The sequence below is a fragment of the Rissa tridactyla genome, chromosome 1 (genome assembly GCF_028500815.1).
Source record: "Rissa tridactyla isolate bRisTri1 chromosome 1, bRisTri1.patW.cur.20221130, whole genome shotgun sequence".
Classification (NCBI taxonomy): Eukaryota; Metazoa; Chordata; class Aves; order Charadriiformes; family Laridae; genus Rissa; species Rissa tridactyla.
Genome location: NC_071466.1, coordinates 161,505,601 through 161,521,273, shown reverse-complemented (window position 1 = coordinate 161,521,273; position 15,673 = coordinate 161,505,601). Strand labels below are relative to the sequence as shown.

Here is a 15,673-nt window from a genome sequence, read left to right as displayed (position 1 = left end):
GTAACGGAAATATCGGCAGTAACGGCCGCTGCGGAAAGCACGGGTGCATGCCAGGAATGATAACAGTACTCCAAATGTTAAAAAAAAAAAATATATTGTAAGTACAGTACAAAAACGTTTTTTTGTATAACTGTAACCTGGATCACACAGCAAGGAAATAACAAAAATATAAAAACTGCTAAATCTTGCCAAAGTTTTCCCTCTAGTACCAAATACCACAAGATACGGATTATACAAAGTGTACAAATTTTTAAATAAAAATACAATACAGCAGGGTTGTGTGTGTGTTTGTCAAACTCTTCAAAGAGTTTTTCCGTTGTAGGGATGCCCAAGCTGAAGCTGATCCCCTTTGGTTCTTCGGAGAGCGGATACCCTGTCACCAGGCTGCTCCCGACTGCAAAGGGCTGGAAAGAGCCAGTGATTTTGTGACGCTCCCAACAGCAGATGCTTTAGTCCGGGCCAGGATCCCAAGCAGAATCAGACTGTCGCCCTCCTGGGCCCTTCCCAGTTCCAAGCTCAACTGGGATTCATCGTACATTGTTGAAATATGTGGGCTTTGGGCCGAGGCTCGGGCTGAGAACCTGTGTGGTGGTCTGAGAGCCTTCTGCCTCCTGCACTGACTGATCGAGAAAAACCTAAGGCTGCGCTGAGAAAAGCTCCGTAAGAGACAGACTTGCCTCGTCCAGGCACAGCGGGGGAATGCACAGCAAAGAGGAACGGGGAGAAAAACCCTCCTGTACACCCGAGGATTTAATTTAAATGTGATTTGGGGCTCAGCCACAATGAGGGACAGCTCACTTGCAACCACCCTGAAAAACAGAAGCTAGGCTTCAGCCTGGAAGCATAAAAATGCTCTTCTGTCGTTTTAGAACTTTTATAAGGCTGGAAAGGCTAGAGTCAGATTTTATTCCAGTTGTTTTACCTACCTTCACAAGGTAGCCTGTTTCTACAAACAGTTAAAAATCTTCCTGGTGTTTCCCCATGCGATGCCAATGCTTACTACTACGCATTCCTGCAGGAATTGGGGTGAGGCAAACTTGATTCATATTTTCCACGCGCTGTTGGTGGAGGGAGGGATTTTTGCTTTTAAATTATGTATATATATATATATACACACACAGAAATATACAGGATAAATTAAAATCTGTTACAGATACTAGTAAAAGTTAAATACATATGATATGAACACCACGTACACGTACATACAGACACACAAAAGCCTATATGAGAATCAAGTGCTCTCCTGCGGCTCCTCTTCCAGAGGAGCAAAAAACCAAACACCAAGTACGTGGCTGGAAGGAAGGGGAATCGGTCCAATCAACCCACGTGTGCCTTACTCAGCCGTAACTGCTTCCAACCAGTCATTAGTCACTGCCTCACAGCAGCACCATGGCTCTTTCAATACCGCTGCTGAAAGGGATGGGGGATAAGCGATCTCAGAAACCCGTTCACTAAATGGGTCCAAGATGGGCGGAAGCAATCCCAGTTTTTCCCATCTGCTTCCACGCTCTTCTCCATCAAAACAGCCTGACGGTGCTCTGGAAAAATCAACAGGAGGTTCATTTTCTCAAGCCAATGCAGTTGGTTGATATATCGTGCTAATGACAATTTGGGTGCAAGTCCACAAGAAAAGATGAAATTCATTGCCATTTCCCATTTTACTTCAAATGCCAGCTACCAGACCAGCCAGACGATGCTGACAACTTTCAGTTATTACTGACTGAAGGTGGGGGAGGGTTGGAAGAGCTCTGTATCTTTGATCAGCTTTCCAGCTTCCCTCTCAAGCACTACATTTTAAACTGAAAAGCAGTTAGACACAGGGCTGGTGAAAAGTTCAGTTCTACTCCTTGGTCCAAAATATATTATCATCTCTACCTGCCCATAGAATATCAGAATACTTTAGGCTAGAAGGGATATCAGGAGGTCATCTGGTCCATCCCCCTGTTTAAAGAAAGTCGAACTACAGCAGGCTGCTCATTCAGTTTTTGAATATCATCAAGGACAGAGAGTCAACAACCTCTCTGGGCCACCTGTTTCAATGACCCCTCTCATGGTGACATTTTTTTCTTTATATCAGTAAGTTCATTCTCTGGCTGCTTCCCCCACTAGATGATCTGAATTTAAGGCGAGTATCTCAAAAGCTTTCTGAATTCTTCATACAAAATACTTTCAGATTGGCGGACATTTCACCCACTGACACAAAAGGGTTTTCTCAGCTTAACTTCACAACTTTTCATAAAATAGAAGTCAAATAGTTACAATCCTATGTATATACTATACAGATACAAAACTTTAAAACCCTACACACAGAGCCCTTTGGGAGTGCCGGTGTAGTGCGTATGTACACAAGTCAGTTATGCAGAGGCTGAGTACATCCCAGGATCCTTTCCCATCAAAGTCCAGGCATGATGTAGGCGATGTTGTCTAGTGTGTTTGACTGGGAAAAGAAATTCAGTATTTTTTAGTGTCAGGTAACGACTCAAAATCCTTAAAAAATGACACAGACGAGCGTACTAAGCACGTTCACTTGTCTTACAAGTTATCATATGATAAGACAACCAAATCTGCCTAGCCATCATGACCACTGCTAGGCTTATTTTCACATTTTTGGAAATGTAAGTTAACTAAACATAAAGGTAGCCTCAGTATTTGTAATTACCTGGAAAAAATGAAAATGCTTGAGGCTTTCCTTAAGTGACCTCCTCCTTACAAACCCCATACTCTATCTCTGAATTTGAAACAAGCCACATCGACCATATCACATCAACCACAGGAAACACTAGTGATGAAGGACTTGAGCAAGGCAATCAAAGTTGTAGCATATAAAAAAAAAATACTACTTGACTTTACACTCATAAGTCCTTGATGAAATTCTATAATGTAAAAGTAAAAGAAAAACCCCCAAATTCACCCACTAACAGGGTATCAGATGTGGAAAAAGTGCCCTCCAGTTTTCCTTGCAAAACGTGATACAATTCTGAGAGTAACAGTCCTTCTCGTGCACATCAGAAAACAAGACCCAGCAGAATATCTGTATATTCTTCAAATGCAGTATTTCAGTAAGCTCAAGCCTGTGGCTGGACGGCTGAAGAAGGCCTTAGGAAAACCACCTTTTAGTTGCTGAAGACAGAGAAGCTGGAGCTGCACCAGTTGCGATTCTAGTATCTATCAATGCCACCTACTGACTGAATAGCTAAATTGCACCCTACATGCAACACGATCACTGACAATTTTATCCGTCTTAAAATACCACTGTTGTTATGTATCTGATGGTAAAAATCAGAACAATTCATTTATTATCAAGTCTGAATACCAGTTTTCAGAAGTGAAGACTAAGTGCCTTAATCCACCAAAAGCTCCACTGCCCCTTACAACAATAAGTTGATCAAGTTTACAATAGATGTACCATGAGTCATGTGGTGTCATTGCTCTGAATGCACTTGGCAAGCAAGAAGGAAAAAAAGCATAGGATGTTTTTCCATGGCTTAGGATGGGAACACCCCGCTGACTCAGCTTTTGTGCAGGCAGCCAGTTTGTGGGAGCTCACAGCCTAAACTGTCAACTTTGTTGTTGTTGTCAATAGCCCATTCTCAGAATGAATCAATGTTTGGGCTGCCCTGATATAACATGCCATTTCTCTCTGCCAGATTTGGTTTTAATCTCTTAATTTTTGTGGACTACAGATTTATTTTGCGTTTCTGCTCCTCTCTGCTGCTTTATTCATGTCTCCTGTTGGAGGTATGACTCCTGATCTTCATCTATGTCCACATCGTGCTACATGGACTCCACAAGCTGCTGCTAAATCAGGGCTCAATATTAAGCGTAGCTCAAACTGTAAAAGAACCTGTAGTTATGCAGTTCCTTAAAACAGAGACTATTTTTCTTTCCTTGAAGAAGGTTACAGGCATGTGTAAAAGCCTCTACTCAATCACATTAGGAATCCTGAGATCACAAGTTATTTTTTATGCTACTAAAGGAAAAACAGATTGTGTGATAGAGGGCAGCTACAAGGTGCTTTTTATTTTTAGGGAAAATTTGAACTTTCAAAAATACAGATATGTGTACAGGCGCATTGATTCAGATAGACTGATTCAGTCACTAGAACTGCAATCAATGCTATAAATATTAGGTCAGTTGCCTCTGGGAAAAAAAAAGTTGCACAGTACAACAGTAGCATCTGAAAGAATTTCAAGACATATTTCTCTATAAAAGTGTATGAGCAAGACCATTTTCTTATTGCACTGGAATTATAATCACATCATAAGATTGATTCACCAAAAAACTCTAGCTGGACTCTACTGAAATTAACAGTGCTAGAACGGAAACAACCACAAGGAACTCACCAAAACGTGCTTAGGGCAGCCATTCAGCTCGGGCAGTTGCGTGGTCAGACACGCTAACGGGCCCAAAGCACAGATGATTGAATCTAGAAGTACTGACAAACTTCCTGAAACAGCCACCATTCCCTGGAAGTAAGGAAAGAAAAAATTGGATAGGGATGAGTAGCAGAAATTACGGTTCTTTCACAACTGTATTGATTCTCATGCAGATACAGTATCTTCACTCTTGAGCTCCTCTAGTGACTTTCATTATTAACACAGTAACAAAACTATGCCATGAGCTTTCAAGAGACTGCTGACTCAAAAAATGTAAGAATTCAGTAGGCAACATACTGGTGTAGGAAAAAAGTAGGGAACAACAGAAAAGGTCAGAAAGTTGTCAGTTGCATAAAACAATTCCACAATTTTTTGTAATGTAATTTCTTTGGCATTTTGTCCCATCTATTTTGTTAACTGCGAGAGTCCTAAAGACAAAAGTTGTTTTATTATTGAAGTCTAAAGAAATGCTAAGTCTGTAACAAATGCTTTAGATATTGATATACTTTCAGGAAATGGAATCTGTTTGTGTGCATTTCTGTAAAGGGGAGATTTTACTCTGGTTGTTCTTCTGAAGAATGACCTCAATCATCCACACCAGAAACAAAATGCAAGAACATCTATTTTACTGCTGATAAAACAAGCAAGTATAGTGGGATGAGATGATCACGCTAGCCATAAAATTTGATGATACTATTTGAGCCAAAGACGTGTTCTCCTTACAGGCTGGGCTGAGTTCTGAAAGTGCATGCCTGTGTGTGCGTGCCTGTGTGTGCATGCATAGAATCACTACCGTTTAACAGTAGGAAACCATTAAAATATGATATCTTCTATATTACCGGGTAAACTGAAACAATAGTAGCCCCTATCGAAACCACTGGCAATATGATACTGCCAGAAAACAACAGGATATGCAAAAAACATCTTGGTAAAGACTGATGGTTTTCTAAGAAGGCTTGAGACAGAAACTGAACCAGATACTGGCAAAGACAGCAAGGAAGTACCAGATCCAAGGTGAACATACAGTAAGAAAAGACTGAAGAGTTTGCTGAACTTAGAATCGCCTTCTAGGACCTAGAGCTGCAAAGGAACTGTCTTTCTTTGATGCCTACTGTTTACTGACAAACAAAGCTTTTTATTTCACTGAAAACAAAGAGCAATGCATCAAAGAAACACAACATGCCGTCTCTAATTTCTCCTCCTAACAGAAAAGCATTGGTTAAACTTTTAAGTAAAATAAAAAAGTAAACCCCCCCAATCCTGTGTGCAGATTACATGACATCACTGTGACATCGCTGGTTACAGACTCACCTCTGTTTCCTGCAGTCTGTGTCCAATGAGGCTCAGAGATTCACCCAGCAACTGCAAGTGTGCAGCTACATCAATAGGATCTGTCTCGGGGAGTTTGGCTGGTGAGGAAGACACCACCACAGTGCTGGTAGGGGATTTCTTATGAGGGGAAATCACTCCTGTTGGAGAAGCTGGAAACGTACAAATTACAACTCCATATTCTCTTCTTTCATTCTTGTAAAGTTCATATCTCAAACACATGGGATGCTTAATTAGTTATGTGGGCCTGGTCCTGTGGTTTCTGGAGTAAAAAGTTTCCTTCTATGTGTCCAAAGCATCTACCTCAGCTGAATGCAATTTGGGAGATTTGGTAAACAGAGATGCCAAGCCAAAACTAACCCTTTTTCCTCTGGCAGCAAACTAATCCCACTAGAACTTCCCTTCTGCCTCTTCTTATTTTACATTTCAATCCCTAAACTGATAAAACAATACCATTCTACGAATTAGACAATGAAATCTTGAAAAATGCCGATATCATTCTTGCTCTCACAGAAAAAAATTTTTTGAGTTATAAGATGATATAGATTTTGAGCCTTGTGAGAAAGCAGGTAGGGTGTGAAGCAGGAAAGGACCTTTGTTCTTTGTTCCACAGGCAACACTACCTTTCCTGACCAAGAAAAAGACCAGAGCAAATAAAGTGCAACAATTACCTTTTATTTTTGGTGCACCGTCTGAAGACGATGCCTTTCTCTTCACAGTGGTGGCCTCTGCTTTATTCTGCTTGTGTTGGAGATACTGAGCTTTCTGTTTCCAGATCTGCAGTTACCATGGTATGAAAAGAGAGATTCATAACATTAGGTAATTCTGTTACCTGATGCCAGGACCTGGAGGCAGAATGATATTACATAGCTAACTGGTGAAGCAATACCATGAGAAGAAAACAGATGCTTTTATGATCGCAAGGGCAAGGCTTCCATACTTTCCACCTTTACGTACTTTGGGGACATAGGTAGCATTTTTCAAGGTATGGTGGCAATGCTGCCAGCATGCTCTGACCTAAGCACCTCGTTTACAGAAATCATTTTATAAAAAAATCTCACACACACTCACCAGTTTATCCTTCTCAGGTAGCTGTTTCCACACTTCTGCCAGTTTTTTACTTAGTTCTCCAAAATCTGGCAGAAGGAAAGAAGAAAAATGTTTAAAACAAATGTTTACAACAAATGAAACCATAAAATCATGCAGACAACATGGGAAATCTACTGTCCCATGCATACACATTTCGGAAGCAACCCATTCCACAACTGGAACTCTCCACGCTGTCCTGAAAATGACTGCCAGTATGCATTCCCAGTACTGTTAAAAATGAAAAAAGCTGATACTGGAAATACGAAGTCACACATGTACATACAGGAAAGTGACACAATGAAGGCAACTCTTTAAGTAAAGAAAGAAAGAGCTAACAATTTCTTTATCCAGATTCACAGCTTGGTTAAAAGGCAATGAAATCAAATCGTGAAATCTACTCTTGTCCCCTTTGCCACCTCTTACTCAAAGAAAATTGGCAGATTCTTTGCATTCTGTCAAAATTAAGCGGTTGGTGTGAAACGGAGACAATGTGTTCTGATAATTAATCCAACTGGTGTATAATCAAGTGAAGAGAAGGTCAGAGTACTCTCACCTATTCCAGGGTGCTCAGACACAATAGTTGTACGATATTCCTTACAGAACACTTGATAGGCAGACATGTTTTTCTTCTTTGGCTAGTCAGAAGAAGAAAAGGAAACAAAGATTTGTAATTACGATGAGACCTACTCGAATGTAATAAGAATTTGGCATTTATTGAAGACTTAAAGAAAGATGTAGTGCTTAGATCAGGAACCTAAAAAACAGTATTTTACATGTTCTGGCTGAATTTAGCGTTTATGAAAACACAGGAACCAGCCCGAACCAGTCTTAGTATAAGGCTTATCTTGCAATAACTCTATCAATACATTTCATTCGTAAGTTACAACAACCTGCTATTCTAAATCCAGGATCAACATACACCTCTGTTATATATTTCAGTTTTAAAACTTAAAATATTTTTTAAAAAGTTATCTGTCATAGCATTGACAGTACCTATTATAGATCTGTCAAAACAATTGAGTCCTCATCATAATGTTTTGTTCCACTCCTTGCATCCTTACAAAACACTTCAAATTGGCAGGAAAACAGACAGTATAAATACATTGACAGCAGAGGCATAAACAGTTGCCGTGCTATGATTGGAGAAAACTTACCCAATAGAACAGAATAATGGCTGAACAAGTTTGGGCTACGTCTGTCCATTTCCTAACACAAACCCACTCTTATCTATCTGAACACACAGAAACTGCTTTTCCCCATTTATATACTTACACAGCAACAGTTACATCACCTGTAAACTCATTCATATGCTAGCAACAATTTCTCCTATTCATATTTTTATACATTAACCATGGAAAACTGAATTTATGAGTACAGGACAAAACTGGCTGTAAGAATTAGAATTTCATTTGAAATGAGTAAATGAGTAAATATCTTCACTTTTCAGGTTAGAGCTTGATTCCTTTTTACAGACACTGGAATGATGGACCAGATCACTAGTCCAAAAGTCCGTCTGGTGATAGCTAGAACTGGTTACCTTAGAAAATGATGCAGTTGTGCTTGGTATATAACCTGTATCAAGCAAATTAAGTATAATCTTTTCAAAGAACCTCTATCAGCTAAAGATTGCATGTGCCACAAAACCAGAATGATATATATTCCTTCTGCTACAAACAGAAATCACAGTGGCTGACACATTTTTCCAAACATGCTTCAGGGAAACCATCGATCCTGGTATTAGTTATCTTTCTGTTTCAATTTAACATGCCTTTGTAATGGAGTGCCTAATTCACCATTACCCATCACCCAATTTCTATTTTCCCTCCAGTTTTTCCTTACTTTTTCTCTTTCTCTTTCCTTTTCTCTTTCTCTTTCTCTTTCCTTTTCTCTTTCTCTTTCCTTTTCTTTTTCTTTTTCTCTTTCCTTTTCTCTTTCTCTTTCCTTTTCTTTTTCTTTTTCTTTTTCTCTTTCTCTTTCCTTTTCTCTTTCTCTTTCCTTTTCTCTTTCCTTTTCTCTTTCTCTTTCCTTTTCCTTTTCTCTTTCTCTTTCCTTTTCCTTTTCTCTTTCCTTTTCCCATTTCTCAGCTTTGTCCTTCTCCTTGTCTTCTTTTTTCCTCCTCTTCTCACCTTGACCATCTGAGTGAAAAACAGCAGAAGGAGGTGGAGGAAGAACATAGGGGGTACTGGGAGGAGGTGGTGGTGACACTGTTACTTCCGCTACTGTCACGGGAGCGTGCCCAGAACTCTTTTTAGACTTAGAGTGCTTCTTCTCTCTGTGTTTCTCCTTGTCTTTCTTCTTCTTACTTTTTTTTGACTTCTTCTTCTTCTTGATTTCCCGGTAGGAGTCATCTATCACTAGCTCTCCAGCCTCCAACTCCCCACCAGAAGAGGAACCAGATTCTGGTGGTGCATCCATACCTGAAATTTCATACTCGCTCCCATGGCTCTCTGAAAAAAGGGAGGAGTCAGCACCAAAACTCTCAGAAGGTGGATGCGAGTCTGAAGGTGGTTTGTGCTTCTTCCGGGATGACTTCAGGAAGCTCTGTAGTTCATGACCCAGCAGGAATGAGCCTTGCTCATCTCGAGCTGATTTCTTTGAAGATTTCTTTGCAGCTGCTGGTGCTGAAGAGTAGGAGAAAGAATCATCATCTGCCGCACTACTTTTCTCTTTCGGTGAAAGAATGAGCTTCATCTTCAAGCCATCAGGTTCACGAAGAGTAAGTGTCTCTGTGTTGACATAGAGAGGTTTCATTTTTTTAGATTTGTGGAAGCTGCCATCATCCACCGAGTGCTCCCCACTGCTCCCACTCAGCTTCTTCTTGTGGTGCTCCTTTTTGCTTTCGGAATGGCCTGAGGAAGAGTGAGATGATTTTTCAGACATCTTCTTTGAAGACTTTGAGCTTGTGGCCAAAGGTGAGGTGATAGCCTTGAGTAAATCCATGGTTGTATCAGCTGAGGATGGGCTAGAAACTGCTTTTTTCTTCTTCTTTGATGGTAGATCCAAAGGCGAAACACCTGAAAAAGATCAAGATAAATGTACATCAAGGTGATCCCATTAAAGACGGAATTACATTAGCCCAAAGAAGTGAAGTGGGAATCCCGTAAGATTTATGATTACAGCTAACAGATTTACAACCTGGATTAGACAGAAGATCTGTGAAGCTTGTAGCCAGCTCAGCACAGCCTTACTGGTAACACCTGAGCTGATCAAACAATTTAAGGCAGGAAGACAGAGTAGGAAAGCTCTTGAAGTTTTGTCAAACTCTGTAACCTATTGTGAAATAACACATTTTGACGGAAATGTATCTTACTGAGCCTGAAATTACAAGTTTTTTGTGACAATTTTAGCCAACGTGAGACCAACGAACTGAAAACACAAGCTTCTTCATTCTGAAAATAGATTTTGATGAAATTTCAGCTTAGCTTTCCCTTTTCATTGGGCCAGAAATAAATCTTAAACCTGTTAAGCTTTTATGAACAGAATTGTCAATTTCTGGCCTGCTTACTAATTGTGAGAATAATGTTTCTATATTTAAACTGAACCCCAAAACATTTATTTTTCAACCTGATGCATTCTATTTTTAGAATTTCAGAGAAAGTAATACTATCTGCAAGTAAAATTACAGTTTGTAATGCAATAGGGAAAAAAGAAATGCAAATGCCAGAAGGGAAGGCATAGATTAGAAAACTACAACTTGTCAATGACAAGGGGGTGGAAGATCTCTACCCTCAACGATGGCAACTTGTTAAACTAGACTCTGAAAATATCATTCTCTAATCTTCTGCTGTCTGGTGCTGATCAGTGTCAGGTTTGTTATTACATGTCCTAAGACAGGTTGATGTACTCTCCCTCTATAAAGTGCTAACCACAAAGCTTGATGACACTGGTTTAACAGCATCGTTTCATCAAAGTCATGATCTGCTGGGCCCCTGACCTGCTTGATTATTATCTCACCTCTGTAGCAGAACTCATCGGAGGAGTGCTTTCTCTTCTTTTTGTGAGGTTCTGTCCCCGGAAAAAGCTCACTGTCCTAGAATAAGAAGAAAAACATTGCTGACAAACAAGAAGGAAATAATATGAGATTCACATAGGCTACTGACATAGATAATAATTTGTAGGAGATATCAAGAGTTATTTGTATTAGTGTAACATCAAGGAACTCTAGGTATGAACCAGGATAGTTATTCTAGGTGCTGAAACAAGCAAAGGAAACATACTTTGTCCCCAAGAGCCCACAGTGTAGGTTTAAGGTAAGAGACAAAAAGCATGGTACAGATAGGTGGGATAACACAAAAGATGGTATTAGTCAGGATTGGTTTCAGCACATCAGCCACCTAACTGGCATCAAGCTTTCTGTAGGCACTGCAGCACAACAGGGCTACAAGGAAATTGAAAGACAGATCTCTACAGGGAGCTCCCCCCAAGTGAGAGGAGCAATACACAAGAAAACTTGAAAAAGCACATTTGAAAGTGTTAAGAAATGGGCAATGAAAGCCAGCACTTGGAGATCAGCTGATGAGTTTGTAAAAGACAGACATCTACCTCTTAATAAAGCTAAGAAATAACTAAGCATGCATACATAGGCTGTCAAGCCTTGAAAATGAAGGTGAGCAGTTCATGTTTAATATGCTGAAAAAGATAAAAGAAGTGAAAGGAGGTACAGAGAGGTGACAATTAAAATGATGGGCGAAAAAATTGTCCTTAATATGTCATGTCATCTAATTATTATTTGTCTCTTGACCAATTTATGGTCTGAAAATGAAGCTCCTCTACAGAATCCCATCTGCACGATAGAAGATTTTCATTTTAAACTAGAACTTCTTTTCCAGATTAAAAAAAAATAATAATCACAAGATTCACCTTTGAGCTAACAGCAGAAATTTTAGCTCAAAGAGGAAAGCTTTAAAGAAACTTAAGTTGTCACTATGTGATTTCAGAGTTAAGGCCCCAAAGAGGTGAATAGGGCAAGTTCATACCTCTCAAGAGCTATCGTTTCGGGCTGTCTGCAGAATCAGGAAGACAACAGTGCATCAGTTAACATTATATTCATCCTTTGCTGGCTATTTATACAACCATAAATTCCAAAAATCTTTTTTTTCCCTTTGAGTGTGTGCGTAAAAAGTTATTCATGCTATCTTATGACGTGCAAGGTTCTACATCAAGACTATGACAGCATCCTACTACCCTATTTTCTGAGGCCAGAAAAATCAGAATCAGTTGCAGTTGGGACCGACCCCCTCCTTTTCCCCAGGAAAGTTACTGAACAGTATAGGACACGATTAGCTGCTCTTGCTGTCTTCTACATGCATTTCTATATAAAAAAGAGCAAGAAACCCATTGATCCAATTCCATCACTAGCTTTACACATATCCTTATACCTTCCACCTTTTCTCTGAGGGCTTCCTGACCTGAGTTGCTATCTCGTCTTCCTCTTGCAGCAGATCCTTGTAAGAGCGCTTTTTCTCTCGCTGTATCCTGCCAGTTGCCAGCCCCACGTCATCAACACTTCGGTCACTCTCTAGGAACTCTAAGATTTATGTGAAATGGGAAAAAGGAAGAAATGAAATACCTCATTAAGGAATGACAGAAATGCGGACTATGCACAAAACAAGACAACAGTGGACACTGGCACAGAGTGATGCACAAAACCCAACAAGCACAGGGGCATAAAAAATAACAATCTGTACTCTCCAATCACAGTGATGGGGCTCAGTGCTCTAATGCTGTAATACAATCACTCAAGATCTCATTTCTAACCCTTGTATATTTATTTCTTCCTAAAGACAACTGGGCCTAGAAACGTTACCATGACTAAATATAACCTCACCCCTGGTTTCCCATTCCATTGACCTGGCAGGGAGAAGAAAGGCTGCAGTGGCAGAGTTACCAATCAAGGTGTTTATGTTAGGAAATACCACCCGTTTCTCTCAAATTCTAATCCCAGTACTTTACACATGGAAGTCAAGGGCTTGGGATCCTCCAGCAACTTGGCCAGGTTAAATTTAAGGGCTCCACAGCACACTAGCTTCCTTTCCCACTCTGACTGCATGGCCTGGCAAAGGCTGCAGAGGGTACCCTTTTTTTTTTTTTTTTTTTTTGGCAACTCCCTCTGAGATTATGAAGCAGTCATACCTTCTTTCTTCTTGGAGTCATCATAAGCCATGGTGGTCCTGCAGGAGCCTGAGAATGTGTTGCCACGTCTGGGCTCCTTCCCCCGTTCCCATCTACAGGAAAAGGTCTGAGAAACAGAGAATGAAAATAACCCTCCCATAAAGAAGAATCACGATGTAAAATGGGATACTTCCTCTGAACCAAGTGAAGATTCTCTGGAAGACAGTGGGAAAGGAAAGCAGTCTACCTTCTGGTTGGTTCACGCTCACTCTTCAGCCTCGACAGAATATTTTTTTTAAATTAAATTGGAAGTTGTTCTTCTATTATTTTAAAGATATAAAGGACCACCTCTTCCCTTGTAAAATCTCCAAATTGCTGAAGCAATTTATTTACAAAAATAGAAAGCGGGTGAGAAGACAGATAAGTTTGATTTTCATAACACACAAAACCGCACCCAAGCTTGTGTCAAAGCCATTTTTTGTCAGGAGCCACTGTAGCAAAGATCGGGATGTTTAAAGAGAGATTTCAAACCCTTGAATCTCAGATGAAGTGAAGGAAAAAGAAGGAATCAGGCAGAAATCATTGCACTACAAAAGAATAATTTCAAATCTTTTTAACTAAAGGATTGCACATTTTGTAGTGAAGGTGTGCATCCTTCTGATGCGTTTCCCAACACTACCACTGCAGCCATTCTGAATGCCCAGCCTGGGAGAGGGAATGCAAGAAAGAACTCCTTTTCACTAGGCCTTCTGTAGCACCCCAACCCCTGCCAGCCCCCAGTTTCGGGCTTCCTCTGACTGAGTCATTCTGTTCCACAGTTACTGGTATAGGGCAGGACTGAGCCCTTATGGAATAGCTGCATTCTGGTTCTCTCAGAGTAATCAGCTTTTCTTCTTCAGTCAGTAACCAGCTTAACATTAAAAGATCAACCCTCTGCTCATAAGCAACTAAACCAATTGCACCTAACTGATTTTGTATGTTTGTGTGTATGTGCACACATGTGTAAGCATTCAACGACAAAGACCATGCAGCTTGTTCATTCTAGCTGTCACAGTAATCTTGCCACACTGAAGTTACATTTGAGTGCCTTGGGAGCAGGGAACTTGTGCTTGTACATCCCTGCACATACCTTGATTTTATAAATAATTGGCTGAGGCTGAGAATGTACAACATATGCATCCTATAGTGGTAACTTAAGTGAAACAACAAAGGTCCAACTAAATCAAGTTTGCAGGTACACAGGAGATGTTTCTGTTTAAATTCACAAGAATACATGTTATTTCTTCAGGTTTTGGGAAACTGTCTGCCACAAAATGCTTTAAGCCAGTATTCTGACTACTATACACTGTTGATAGCAGGCACAGCAATTTGTAGGCAGAATTTATGTATACACACAAGACCACTGCATATGTATAGGCAATAGAGCGCTGCACTTTGCAAGAGAAAAGAGCATCTTGCCACTTGTGGGCTCACAATCTTGAACCAGATCTTGTCAACATTTCATGATATTGAGCTGTCATATGGACTTCAGTGGGAACACACATGATACTAAAGCACTGTGCTCAAGAGGACAAGGGCCTAAGCTAGACACTGCTCAGCAAAACAAAGCTGAAGACAGTCATTCATGAACAGATGACTTGGAGAAACTAAGATTTCTTTATAGCTATACATATACCTTTTAGTCTCTTATTTAATTTTATGTGCTTAGCAGGTATAAAGGTTGGTAGATAACACCCAAAGGGGCTTAAAACCTAGACCTCTAACCCTGCAGATACAAAACACATCCTTAACTGGTCTCATCCTGTAAATCCTAATTAGGTTCCCCTGCTTCAAATTCTTCGGTTTCAGCAGTAATCGCACAAGTTCAGGGGAGAAGCTCTCCCTCCGCGCCTCCCGTTCCTTAACGCACACGCTTGCGGGACCAAGCCCAAGCGCTGCTCTTCTGCAGCCCCCACCCCGGCCTCCACAGGGACCTCCGTGGTTCTCCGGTCCCCCACGGGAGGCTGCACACCCCACTGGCGACAGACCGCGGCGGGTGAAAGCCGAGGGGCGGCGGCGGCTCAAGCCAGGCTCCCTTGCCCCATTTCCAGCGACCTGGCGGGACCGGAGGGGGCGGGAGGGCCTTCCGAGCGCGGCGGAGGGGCCAAACGTCGGCACCGGCTCCTCCTCAGACACGGACCCGAGGTCAGGTCAGGTCGGGCCCCTCTCGCGCCCCCCAGGGCACCCCGCGGCCCAGCCCCGCGCATGCGCGTCAACACCCTCAGGACTTGGGGCCCCACCACCGCCCGCCCGCCACCTCCGTTTGAAGCGCCTTCGGCCGCCCCGCTGCCGCCCGCGTGCCCTCTCACCCGAGCGGGCTCCGGCCTCACTCCAAGCCCGCGGCTCCGCCCCTGCTGCAGGCTCGAGCGTACCCCCGGTGGCGGGGCCACCCAGCGGCGACAGGGCCCACCGAGCCGCAGCCGCAGAACGGGGAGGTGCCGCGGCCGCCTCACTCCGCGCCGCCGCTTCCCGCCGCGCCGCCGAAGCCCGCGGCCGCCATCTTGGAGAGGGGGACAAGGGACACCCGCCCGGCGCCGCGAGCAGGGGCAGCTAGACGAGCGCCGAGCGCATCCAACGTGGCACCCGCGGGGCGGGGGAGAAGGCGGGGTGCGGGATTGCCGAGCGCATCGATGGCCTGGGCGGGCGGGCAGCACCGTTGCCCGGGGACTGAGCAGAGCCGCCACCCCGCACCGGGCGGCAGGGCCTTGGGGCGGCAGCCGCCACGCATT

General features: G+C 42.2%; 1 protein-coding gene across 11 annotated transcripts; it reads right to left on the bottom strand.

Annotated features, from left to right (window-relative positions):
* Positions 1-75: 75 nt before the first annotated feature.
* On the bottom strand, positions 76-15,472 carry HMGXB4 (HMG-box containing 4). Of its 11 annotated transcripts, XM_054195095.1 has the most exons (12): positions 15,254-15,387; positions 12,927-13,032; positions 12,173-12,321; positions 10,749-10,824; positions 8,772-9,808; positions 8,634-8,669; positions 7,348-7,429; positions 6,777-6,841; positions 6,377-6,482; positions 5,688-5,857; positions 4,344-4,466; positions 76-2,437 (listed from the first exon to the last, which is right to left on the bottom strand). In XM_054195095.1, the coding sequence occupies exons 2-12, from the start codon at positions 12,955-12,957 to the stop codon at positions 2,393-2,395; spliced, it is 1,920 nt and encodes a 639-aa protein (XP_054051070.1). In that variant the 5' UTR covers positions 12,958-13,032; positions 15,254-15,387; the 3' UTR covers positions 76-2,392. The 11 variants fall into 11 exon arrangements, with proteins under 11 accessions (XP_054051070.1, XP_054051060.1, XP_054051055.1 ...); XM_054195085.1 differs by having other exon boundaries at positions 8,634-9,808; positions 15,317-15,436; XM_054195080.1 differs by having other exon boundaries at positions 8,634-9,808.
* Between the last annotated feature and the right edge of the window lie 201 nt (positions 15,473-15,673).